The sequence below is a fragment of the Apaloderma vittatum genome, unplaced genomic scaffold (genome assembly GCF_000703405.1).
Source record: "Apaloderma vittatum isolate BGI_N311 unplaced genomic scaffold, ASM70340v1 scaffold40311, whole genome shotgun sequence".
NCBI lineage: Eukaryota > Metazoa > Chordata > Aves > Trogoniformes > Trogonidae > Apaloderma > Apaloderma vittatum.
In genome coordinates this window covers 148-12,720 of record NW_009701532.1, presented here as the reverse complement: position 1 = coordinate 12,720, position 12,573 = coordinate 148, and the positions used below count along the sequence as shown (strand labels likewise).

The following is a 12,573-nucleotide window of genomic DNA, read 5'->3' as shown; positions in this document are numbered from 1 at the left end:
TCTGAGGCAACTGCTCGACAGACAAGGAAGACCACTTGCAAAGCTGAAGATCCGTCGCTTCCATCTGACCAGAGAAGGGTGATTCAGAATAAAGAGGGAGGTGGAACAACACCTTGCCACTGGTCATTCACATTTCTGGGAGTATAAAAGAACTGAGGAGTGCTGCCGCTTACTAGCGGTTCACTTACATGTTCTCAAAGACAACTTCTCTTGGATGGTGTGAGGCAGGTACAGGACTCAATCTAAGAAAATGCACTACCACCTGCAGGCAAGCTTGAAAACAAAAAAATCCTGAAGCATAGCAGACTACCTAATGCCAAGGAGTTTCTGCTGAGCTGTATGTTTGTCCAGGGAATGTTTCGAAGTACAGATATACCAATGCAGGGCTCCTGTAAACCTCCTATTTGGATTAGATTCTAGACCCCCTTCAAAGTACCCATTTTCCCCTACAGTGTTTACAATAACAATCTGTTTATAAAGCTAGTAACTGCTGCCGTGTCACATTGGTGCTCATATTGGTCCTTATCAGTACAAATCCTTGTAACTCCAAACATGAGAACAGAATTCAAGAGCAGCACATGCCGACTCCAACCACTTCACTAAACGGTGCCTTTAAACTCTCCTTAAGACAGTTAAGAATCAATTATTAAGGTGTACCTACTGAAAAATAACTATTGCATTTCTTAAAAGTTTAACAGTAAACAACATTGCCAATATATTATTGCACACAATAAAGGTTCTTGGAACTACAAAGGTAAAGAACAGGTAATCTAGAAGACCCAGAATAGTGATCCCAGAGCCATTCCAGTAGCTGCTCCAGCAAGCATGCCCAGTGCAAGATCTCCATCACTGTCACGGTAACGCTCTCGGATGATGACATGGTTTGCAGGGGGCTGGCCGTAAGGACCTAGGTAAGAAGAAATTGTTAGGAGGAGGGCAGAAGAAATCTTTATTTTAATACCATGTGTTGCATGGTATTCTTTCACCCTCTTCACCCCTCTTTCACCCTCTTCCTTCCATGGAACACTAAGATGATGTCAGCTACAAAGATAGAATACATCTCTGCTGTGGATTCAGCCTCCACATATCTTAAATAAATCCAGAGGCCTAGCAACACTTCTAGCCTTGTAAAAGTCTAATATCTGGGAGAAAAAGCTCATCAGAGAGGTAAAACTTAATGTTGATCTGCATTTGTGCTAGCAGAGAACCTATGAATTATTTGGCATTCCATCAAACAGTGGATTTAATGCAAGAAATGGGTCTAGGAATTGATTCAACCTTGCAGTTAAGGCAACTAGTGTAGATTTCCCACCTCCGCATCCCCCCAATATCTTTGGCAGCTCTTAAGACACTGGTTTGTCAGAAAGTGTGTATCAGTTCTCGACTCTACAAGCAGACTTGATGTGTTGTGTGGCAGCAGCTGCTACATTTCTTTTCAGGTGAAGACTGGCCCAGCAGGAAGGAATTAATCTAAGACTCAAGAAAGCACCTTGCACTGCAACAGGCTTCTACAAGCTCCACCTGTCATGTTTAGTGACTTATCTCCTACCTGCAAAGCAAACATAATAGTACTGCTTTCTCTTCTAGATATTTCAGGAAGATTAAATATTCTTGAAGACGCTGCAGTGTTTTTTGTAACATGCTGGAGTAACCTACCTACTACAACTGGAAAAGGCTCTCACTGAGACTCAATGATATATGAATGGGAATGTCAGGAGAAGGATTATGTCAATTCAGAGAATGAGCAATGAAGCCAAAAGTACAGGGGTTAAGTTAGTTGCTAGGGGTGAACTTGAGCCCTAAGACTCAGTTGCAGTAACCCTAGTGAAGGAAAATGTCGAGGCTGGGTTACTGTGTCCAGCCTATAACTAGTATCTTAACACACTGGACTTAGAAACTGTTTAGGAGAGTTACTATTTAATGCTGCATTTTTACCATACAGGTTTCTGAGGCCTGATTCCCAAGGCCTACCAGTGGTTTTTAAAAATTGTTCTTGGGACTTCCAACAAGCTGCTGCTTTTCAGCTGCTGAGAATCAACAGAACCCACCTTCCTCTGCATTTGCACATATATGATCTGTATCTTAGGACTTCACTTAAATGAGGAAGGCTTTAACACCCTCAGGCTGATGCACCTCCCTTGTAACAAAATATGGAAAAGGCAAATGAAATAGCCTGACAACTGTCAGTTAGAAAAAAAAAAAATCTGAGTAGAGATCTTGTTTGCAGAGCCAGATCATAAACATTTCGTAAGGTACATCTTCTGATTTATATTACCCATACTACTCTAAAGCCCCAATTCTGTAAGAGTGGGGCTCTCTGTGCAAAGCTAATCCTAAATGAACGTGACTAAGCTTAAAAGCACACACTGAAATTTTACTCTCTTTTTTACTGGGATTGAAAGCTATACAAACCTCAACAGTGCAACAGAAGACTTCACAAGGCTGAATGTACTGCCTTACTGCAATTCTGGTATCCAGGGAAGGAACTAGTTACAACTGTGCTTTGGGACTGGATTTACCTTTAAAACTTGCATTTAATTCTGGGATCCCAGGTGAACATCAGTATTTAAATAATTAAGCTAGCTATTAGAGCAACAGATGAATCAAAAGCTCCATCAATGCCGAGTATGAATCAATCTTGTTCTGGGTCTTCTACCTTCCCTTAGAAACCACATTGCTTATCACAGAATCACAGAATGCTAGGGGTTGGAAGGGACCTCGAAAGATCATCTAGTCCAACCCCTCTGCCTACTGTAGTTAGAGAGTTCTTCCTGTGCTTCAGAAAGGGTTTATGAAGTAATTTAAGTATGTTGGGATCACACTGGGAACGTTAAATCACTTAATAGAAATTTCACTGCACTCACTTTGTTGTGAAAGGGCAAGGGAAATTGGTGCCAGTTACAAGTCAGGTTTCTTTCTATCGCTCTGTTGTGCAGGAGTGGTGGGTGGTAAAGGATGGTGATTAATAGAATTAAAGCCAGAGTGACTCAGATGGCTTCTATAGGACAGTGAAGGATGTGGTTGATACTGATTACCTTGGTATGGATACTGATAGGGAACAGCATAAGCTTGTCCATTGGAGGCATAGAAGACCTGAGGACCAGGAGGAGGATATGCACCATTGTACTGATTGTAGCCATAGCCATAAACCTGGTGAAATTAAAAATGTCTGTTACAAAAGTTGTCATTGCTATGCATCCGATTATGCACTTTGTTTAATTCTCATTCATTTCTAAAGCAGCCCAAGTTTCACCAAAATATCCAGTCTGTACTGATACAGTCTACCTACTCCCTGGAAGGGATTCAGAACAGCTGCTTGAAAAAATTAAGTGCTCCTAAGCAGCATTCACTCTCCACCCTTCGTGGATGGTGAACGACAGAGGCAGGGCCCGGATCATCAGGCAGCAGCCTTACCAGCTTCTCCTCTCCGCCCTCATGCCAACAGCAGCTCTCTGGAGAGCTCTGAAGTGTCAAGTAGGCAGCTGATCCCAAGAAACTTCAACCAGCTTCCTCTAGCACACTGAAGTAAATGTCAGGTTCAGGATAAATAGCCTGTAGCTGCATGTTTTGGAAGCGATTTTGTTCTCCAAAAGAGGAGACTCGCTGTTAGAGCTGATACAGCTCCCAGTACCACATCTAGTTCTCAACTATTTCAAGCAGTGAGGGGGCTGGAGCAGAGCACCTGTAGTGTAACAAGTAATACTCCCCCAAACTACCCCTTTCTGTATCACTGCATGTCAGACAGACCATCCAGCACTCCCCCATGTATACCGGTTTGGCCCCAAAGCTGTTCCTTCTCCACTGCAAAAGAACCACATCCAGGAGATAGAGTTACTGTGTTGCTATGACATCTTGGATACAACAAAATCCTTATGTGTTCAGTGACAGCTCCAGTCATTAAATCCTATTTTTAAAACTACTGATTTTATATCCTTTCAGTGCTTATACAATGAGAAAGTGTAGTCACACCTCCTTATGTTAAAAACTGCGCGGCCAATATTTTTCAAGATTAGCCAAGTAACTTCTAGCCCTGTCTCTAAGAAGCTTTATTTTCCAAGTTCACTGAGCAGCCATCCCTTTAAATAATTCCCAACCAAATTTGCCTCATCCCTTTCAAAGGAAATCCATTTCAAATAGGAATGACAATAGATCATTAGCACCTTACTCTCATTCTCCTTTTGCACAAACCTTAAAGCTAGATCTAACTCTGAAACACAGCACTTTGGGAACACAGTTTGAATCCCTGAAGGATGGCTGCTTCTGCTACCTCACTTATTTTAATGCTTCCTGACTGCAACTCTTACCTCAGGTGACGGTGTGGCGTAAGCAGTGTAGGGAGGAGGAGATGAGGAGATGGCTGTCTCATCGTACATCACATCAGATCCCACGTAGCCCTAAACACCACAGAAAGGCAGCAGTTACCACCTCTTCCTACAGCCAACCAGTTAGAGTAGCGCAAGGATTAAAACTGAATGACCCCGAAGAAAGAGTAACCTTTAAGTATGCTGCATGTTAAGAAAGCAGTGAGTAAAGCACTGTAAAAAGAAACTGCTTAGAGAGCAGATCTGGGAGAATACAAAGTGCCTGACCGATCACAGGAGGGAGCCATACAATTTGTCACCCCTGTGCGTGCATGCATACACATATGTGCACGCACACTGACTCCTTTCATTATCTCAGTCTCAGCTTTAACAACTTCCCTGTTGTTCATCCTCCATTTGCAGACAAAAAAGTCTTGCACAGCTAGGCGAGCTGCTTCCTGGCACCCTAGAGTGGTTATCACCACGTTCCGCAGGAGCAGATAAAGAAAACAAATGCAGTAGCCAAAAGTGGCACCTGAACATTTTAGTACACCACTGTCACAGTTCTTACCCTCTTCTCACTTTCTGACCGTGAAGTGACTAAAAATAAATAAATACAGTAACAGAGGTTTAACTGTGGGGACTTGGTGGGGGCTTCCTTGATTTTAGGGAATTACTTTGCAAATGCCAACTATAATTCTGGTCCTTTTTGAAGGCAACCATGAGGCAAAGGTGACCACTTACTTGAATCCATCTACAATAAACTCTCAAAGATAATTAAGATTTGTTACAGTAGCCTGGCATTCTTGCCCCTAATACCAGAAATTAACAGTGATGCTCTTAGTGCCCTATCCAAAGAAGAAAAAAAATGCACTTCTTCAATTTACAAGCATACACTTTAATAGCTCAGTAGAGAATGTGCCTATTTTCTCTCATCCCTGACTGCAGAAAGACTTTTGAGGCTGTATTATGGCCACATCCCAGGTCAAGGTGGAGATTCTAAGGGCTGCTTGAAACACACAGTTGAAAGCACTGTATGAAGAGTATTTCCACCACCTGAGGAAAAAGCCCAGCAAATGTTCACACCTTAGCAATAAACGTGTTCTGTTCTGCTTCAGAAAACTCCATACAGGCGTATGACACAAACCTGCGAACCTCTGTAAATGACATAGTTCTCAAAGTTAGGGTGATCCCCCTGCTATTCCAGTAAAGTTATGAGGCGCTGCTGGACGCTCAGTATTTTTAAAGCTGTGTCAGACATCTACAGATGAACTCAAACTCAGTTACCTGGTTGCGTCCTTGCTGGAGACCTTTAGCAGCTTTGGAAAGCACTAGCTTACGATAGTGCTCGTGCAGCGAGCTGCCTGCCCTGCTCTCAGTACCAGGGGTCTGCCTTGGCTGCTCGAGGTGATGCGCTGGCAAGTTGTGAATGAGCAGGACTGGCAGCTGGGTGTCAGAGACATGAAATACCTAACTCCTGAAAGCTGGAATCACCATCTCACACATAAGCAAGATCAAGCTCCAAAAACTAGAGCAGGCCAACCATGAGTGTTGTGTCCTCTAGGTAAGGACAATTCCTTCACTTGTCGTTTAACACCAGGAAGCAGCGTAGCCTGGCTGCAGTCAGAGGTGATCACACCCCGGGTGGTTTTGCTAGAGCAAGTGTTTGCTTTGAATATCTACAGACCTAAGTTATATCATATGACAGATGCCTCAGTACAGCGGCAATGTTATAATGTGACCCATCAAAAGCTGAGATAAGCTTCTACAAAACCCGGCATTTCCACATGAAACAGAAACATCTCAGGTTGGTTCAGTCTAGCCACCTACGGAGAGCTAGTGCTGATGACTACTCTGGAAAGCAGTCTGGAGGAAAAACAAATTATCAATACCCACAAGTGGATGGTTCCCCAAAAGGTACAGTTCTCTAGAGAACTCCAAGACTCGCAGAGAGGTTTTTATGATTCCTGACCTCTTCACCCTCCACAACGAGCGTGCCAAGGCAGAGGTAATGTACTCCTTATTGGCATGCCTGCGCTCCCCTCCAAGCACTTCTTGCTCCTCCCCGAGCCTCCACCAGGAAGCATCCCACAATGTAATGAATTTACATTAACAAACAGCTTCCTCAGTGCCCACTTCCCGACAGAGCAACTTCTCAAACACGCACTTCCACTCAGCCAAATCATTCGCTGAAATTATTCACTTCCACCCAACACGTTATTTGCCTGGACTTGGCTGCAAGGACAATATGCATTTGTGATCCAGAGGATCATTCTTCTCCCCACCCACAAGCCTTACCATCATGCTCATGACCCTGTTTTTCCCTAGCAGAGAAGGATGGAGCATGATTTCAGAAGTAAACTGCTGGACCACAAGTAACACTGATGCTGCCTCTCTATCAGTATGAAGTTTGGGTAGTACACTTACTGTGTTTGTTCTGGCATCCTGCAGAGCAATTTTCCACGCCCTGCAAAAACAACCCATTGTTTAGTGGAACACTGATAAAACTTTAGGCTGCTTTTTCTTTTAGAACTATGAAAAATCAAGGTTAGCAACTAGAGGCACTGCAGGAGCAGATTTAAGATACTGCATATGTCAAAGCCTAACAATACAGTAAAATGCACAAAGGTGTCACAGCAAAACTGAGAAATACTTTCTCTGCAGAGCGGAGAATTCATGAGGAGGAACATGAGCAGGAACTGATGCAGTTTGGATGACCCTCGCTGCAAGCACAACACCTAGGTAATACACAGCCACGCTCAGGATAAGGTAACAGGAAGAGATGCACGAGGGAAGTTGTATCTCCTGCCTGAACAGTGGCATCTGTGCTGACTAGAGAGTGTGGGTCTTGATGCTATTACAGTTTGAACAGAAGGGGCAGAGACTTCACACAGATCCTCCCATGCCACATGGCTGGGAGCATGCTCGAAGCACCACGCCTCACTGGCAAACGCTGACAACAGAAGTAATCTGACTAAGCACAGCCAAGCTCAGCTGAGAGTTCACAGTAATGGAGGAGTGTTCCTTTCACTACTGACTGGGATGTCCTTGGGCTATGAAGAGTCATGTACTACTGAAGAATGGAAAAGAGAAAAAAAGATAAATCTGTTCAGGTAGTCTTGTGTTAACCATATCAGTAAGATTCTTTTACTCCTCCTCACCCTTCAGTGTTTTCAGTGACTTAACTTGCAGTTAGTTTGCATGAGCTAGGTAACTTTTTATAGAAGTATGGGTTTTGTCACCGACAGCCTGCTTTTACGTGCTTGAAAACTTTATTAAAATGCATCCCTGAAAGTCTGAAGGAAAGAAAATAATTAAGGAAAGAGAGAAAAAGAAAGATAAAAGAAGAAGAGGCAGCAAAACCAGTATTCTCTGGGAGACTTACAGGCAGTCATCTGCACTCTCTGCACAGAGGTTGACTGTCTTCCCATCACGGCAAACAATCTGCAGTAAACAGTCTCTCTGCTTCCCCTCTGGAGGCTGGAAATCTGAGTCAGAAAAAAAGAGATGATATATCTGTAATCAGAATTTCATGATCACATTTACAAGAAGGGAGACAATTTATGCAAAAGTCTGGACAAAATAAGCTAGGGTCAGTTGTAGCTGCTTTCCACGGCATCAGAACAAATTACAGAAGGAAACAACCAGCTTTTGCTCTTTTTAGAGTGTCCTGCAAGTCAGTAGCTCTGAACATCATTCCTAAGAAATCCAAGTGTCTTAGAGCAGAACCAGTCCATACTTAGAAATAAATACTCTCCAGCACTTGTGCTCTTCACTTGCAGCAGCATCGAGTACCAACAAATGCTAGAACTGAACTTAGTAATACTCAAAAAAAAATCTGCTGAGGTTTCCCATCTCCAGTCCTGCCTCTCACTCCAGGCAGCGCTATAACTACATTCTGTGATCAGACACACAAGTCTACTGTGAACATCCCATTCTCACATCCATGCCTGCCACCCACACTGTCCTCCCTGAGATTTAAAACGAAATATCAAACCCTAACCTAATCTATCTCATTGTGATACCACACCTTGGATATCTATAAGGGAATTTAGTAGTTGGTTGTGTTGGAGTTTTGGGCAGCAGTGAGGGCAGTGGGTTGCTTTTTTTTTTTTTTTTAAAAACAACAATGAAGTTGCACACTTCTTGGACAGGTTTACTTATCATAGAGTGTGCTGGGCTGGAAGGGACCTTTAAAAGTCATCTAGTCTAAGCCGCCTGCAGGGAGAAGGGACGTCTTTAACTAGATCAGGTTGCTCAGAGCCCCATGCAGGCTGACCCTGAATGTCTCCAGGGGTGGGGCCTCCAACACCTCTCTGGGCAACCTGTGCCAGTGTTTCACCACCCTCGTGGTAAAGAACTTCTTCCTAATGTCTAGTCTAAATCTACCCTGCTGTAGTTTAAAGCCACTGCCCCTCGTCCTGTCGCTACACACCCTTGTAAGCAATCCCTCCCCAGCTTTCCTGTAGCCCCTTCAGGTACTGGAAGGCTGCTCTAAGGTTTTTCCAGAGCCTTCTCTTCTCCAGGCTGAACAATCCCAACTCGCTGCAGTAGTGTAGTAAATGGGTATGGGGGCGGGCACTGAAGGTGTAAAGAATCTCTGAATACACAGTTCCGGAAGGTTTCATTATTACCTCGACATTCATTCCCCACTCTGAGGTTGATGCAGTGGATTCGCATGTGGATTTTATCTTCTATGTCATGGCGGTTTTGATCATCGTAGAATATTAAGCGGCCATCAGACCACAGATCAAACCAGTTCTTCTTCCAACGGCGTAGAATAGTACCTTAAAAATCAGACAGTCACTTTTGAGGGCACATACTGGGAAATATTTGTGCCCTAGAGTTAATAAAAAATAAGCCAGGAAATCCTTCACAGTTTCCCCAGACATTCTGAGGTGCCAAGCAAAATCCTGTACACTACAACATCCCCACTTCAGAACACTCCAGAACTGGGTACCATATTTCATCTAGTATTCAGAGTCACAACTGAGTTTATTTTAAGTGCATAGCCCGGTGTTTTAGTCCTAACTTGCTGCAAGAACAAGCAGAGGGCATGACTAATTGAAGACATTAAATTAAGGTGTCAGGTAAAGTTTCCAAGTCTCCACTTATACAGCACTAATTACAGAGCAGCATCTGAAGCTGAATGCCAGTCAGACACCTCAGGTATGGTGTATCCTGTTTCCCAGCTCTGCATCCAAATGTCACATGGAAATGCTGTCATGACAGGTCATTTTGTGAAGTGCCCTAATGGTTTAAAAAAAAAAAATCGAAAAAAACCCCACAGAGCCAGAGGGTTGTTTTAAGAAAGACCTGGGAATTACTAAGTTGCTCTGACGTGGGGAGAAAAGTTGCTCACAGTGGGGAGAAAAGGAGGTAAAAGGCCCACAACTTACTTTGCCGGAGCAGCCACCCGCTCTTCACAAATGCCATTTTGTTGCTTAATCTAGTGGACAGAAGAGGAAGGTGAGAAAATCAGTCTTCAGTATTTCACAATTAGAAAGAGGCATCTCAAGGTACAATATCGCATATTACAGCTGCGTGTACCCAGCTAGTGTTTCAGAGAGACACAGCAGATCTCAGTTCAAGACACTGAGTAAGGCACAACTAGTATTCTAGAACTCGACAAATGGAACAGGTGTGCAATTGTAGCAACACAGTGTGACTATCGGAGACCACTCTTAAGCTTAACTGGAAAACACACGAGCTTAGAGTGACCACTCTTGCACTATGGGGAAGAGACAGGCTGGAGTGACTGATTCCTGACTCACCACCAGTTCCTTTCAGAGTTGTTCTCTTGACATACGTGTACTTCCTGTATTCTGCAGTGTCAAGTTACTAACCACCCTCACGTCCTCCTCATCTCCCTTTTTTCTGTACTTCCTCCTCTGTTTGCTGGCTCAAAGTCCAGCCAAAACAAAAGCTGAAACAGTTTAATCTTAAACAGGAAGGAGAAAGCTGGGTTTATGACTTGTATTTCTTCCAAATCGTCACTAGCTCCCTCCACGATGAATTGAAATAAGTAAGGCCTGTAAAGAAAGATTCTTGTTTCTCCTCAACTTTGAAATGAAGCTTGAAATGGCACAGGAAGGACCATGCATTAAATTCAAGTTATCACACGTGACATTAAGCACTTGGCCACTGCACTCTGGTTTATGAGCACGCGAAAGAAAAGAGATCAAGCATAGGATATACTGCAGGATGTGTTTTTATTTTATAGCCTAATGGTGTTCTATTGTTCTAAAATGGATCCATAAAAACACAACTATCTGGATGCAACTGAACCAGAGAAGCAAGAAAAGAAGCATTTTAAGCCTCTCTTGAGAAGGCTGCCTTTGTCAGAAATTATTTGTGAGGCTTGTAAACCAATATGAGAGACAGATACTTAAACCTACCAGATAACATTCTACTTGTGGCCGCATAAGAAGAGGGAGGGAAAGGTGGCATAGTGGATTTGATAGAGTAACTCCACCCAGACAAGGAATGTGTTTAAAACTGGGGGGCAGGGAGGAAGAGAGTTTTGTTATCCTTTAGTAAAATATAAAGTTAGTAAGTGTCCTATTCTACGAGTGTCCTTGTAGCTGTGTCCTATTCACAGTACTGGGTAAATACTGTAACACACAAGTTAAGACTATAGCCAGTGGTATTTCTACTGAAGGAATGCCACATCCAGCACAGGCTTGGGCTCGATGGTGAGAACCACCTGCAGGTAAAGTTTAAACTCTGAGATAAGCCTCTTACTCTTGGCTTTTGTACCAGCTCACTGGGAAAACAAACATTTAGCTGACAGCCCACTGAAAGGGAGTGTCAAGCTCCTACCCTGCTTTAATGCTGGTCGCCCAGGCCTGCCCTGAGGTCTTAAGCATGCTGTTGTCACCCGTCTGCAGAGACAGCTTCAGAAACAGAGGCCAGTTTATTCTTCCAAAGTAACAAACCAGTACAAAGTACCCACCACCCCACGCTCCTCTTCCCCTAGATTCTCCTTTACAAGGAAATAGTCGCCTTGCTCTTTGTTTTCACAGGAATGGGTCTTTCCAATGGTACTTCTGCGTCTTCCAGTTTGCCCACTAAGGTAAAATTACTGTGTATTTCCAGAGGCCTTTTATAGTCTAAGAGCCAATAAAGCACTTAAATGAACTTTAGTTCTGTTGCAAGTGCTAGATTAGGCCATTGAATGTTTGTTGTAGCCTTTAAACCTACTTTGTTACACAACACCATAATTAGATTTAACTTAGACATGGAAGGGGAAAGAAATGAAGAACAAAATGTTTCTTTTGACAAATTTAAGTTTTGCCTGTGATTACAGAATGTCTCCCAATCCAAGTCTCACAGAATGTCTCATAGCTGTTTAGGGCTACAACAGCAAAACAGGCTTCAGCACCTTGCAGGTAATCACAGATGCAACAACTGCATTTTCCCAGCACAGAATTAAGCACCCAAAACTTCAGCTCTGGATAGAGAGCGAGAATCACTCAGAACAGTCTGTCAGCACTGAAGTAGGAGGTGCAAAAACAATTAGATATTCTTCTCTGCTCCTTTTTAAGCACAAGCACTCACTTGAAGTCCTATCCAGTATTCACAATCAACCCACATTATGTTTAAAATTTAGAATATTTGCAGAGCTAGAAGAGAGCCTGGCAAGATCAAGTTGCAAACAAGTATTATTTGCTTGTTGAACTGGCTCAGTGCAAACCAGCATGGAAAGCGGGATTTAAACAAAGATAAATCAGTTTATCACCAACCTCAATATAAGTTCCTTGGTGACTGAAATCTAAAAGTAGTAGCACAAGCTAAGGATAGACAAGCAGACGAAGTAAGGGTAAATGCAGCAAAGGGATGAGGCTACTCCCTCCTGCTCCCTGGAACAGCAGTTTTCCTTTTTTGCAGAATACAACCTGGGACATGCGATGGTGTATTCCAGCTCACTTCTGGTTCTCAAACCCAGTTGGCTGGTAGGAATAGCAAACTTCGAAACAAATAAAATGGGCCTCCCTGCAGCTTGCAACTAAATACTAGAGAAGTTTCGATTCAAAGGGATGAGGCTACTCCCTCCTGCTCCCTGGAACAGCAGTTTTCCTTTTTTGCAGAATACAACCTGGGACATGCGATGGTGTATTCCAGCTCACTTCTGGTTCTCAAACCCAGTTGGCTGGTAGGAATAGCAAACTTCGAAACAAATAAAATGGGCCTCCCTGCAGCTTGCAACTAAATACTAGAGAAGTTTCGATTAACGGGTTCGATTCCCCCATCCATGTGGGCGGCCGGGACT

At 43.3% G+C, this 12,573-nt stretch overlaps 1 protein-coding gene across 3 annotated transcripts; it reads right to left on the bottom strand.

Moving 5' to 3' along the window:
- Positions 1 to 686: 686 nt before the first annotated feature.
- PLEKHB2 (pleckstrin homology domain containing, family B (evectins) member 2) lies at positions 687 to 9,746 on the bottom strand. 3 transcript variants are annotated; one of them, XM_009879171.1, is made up of 8 exons: positions 9,701 to 9,737; positions 8,936 to 9,088; positions 7,687 to 7,789; positions 6,729 to 6,768; positions 4,299 to 4,394; positions 3,273 to 3,281; positions 3,036 to 3,150; positions 771 to 907 (listed from the first exon to the last, which is right to left on the bottom strand). In XM_009879171.1, exons 1-8 carry the CDS (start codon positions 9,735 to 9,737, stop codon positions 771 to 773), a joined length of 690 nt encoding a protein of 229 aa, XP_009877473.1. The 3 variants fall into 3 exon arrangements, with proteins under 3 accessions (XP_009877474.1, XP_009877473.1, XP_009877472.1); XM_009879170.1 differs by lacking the exon at positions 3,273 to 3,281 and adding an exon at positions 3,440 to 3,460 and having other exon boundaries at positions 4,305 to 4,394; XM_009879172.1 differs by lacking the exon at positions 3,273 to 3,281 and having other exon boundaries at positions 687 to 907; positions 4,305 to 4,394; positions 9,701 to 9,746.
- Positions 9,747 to 12,573: the final 2,827 nt, after the last annotated feature.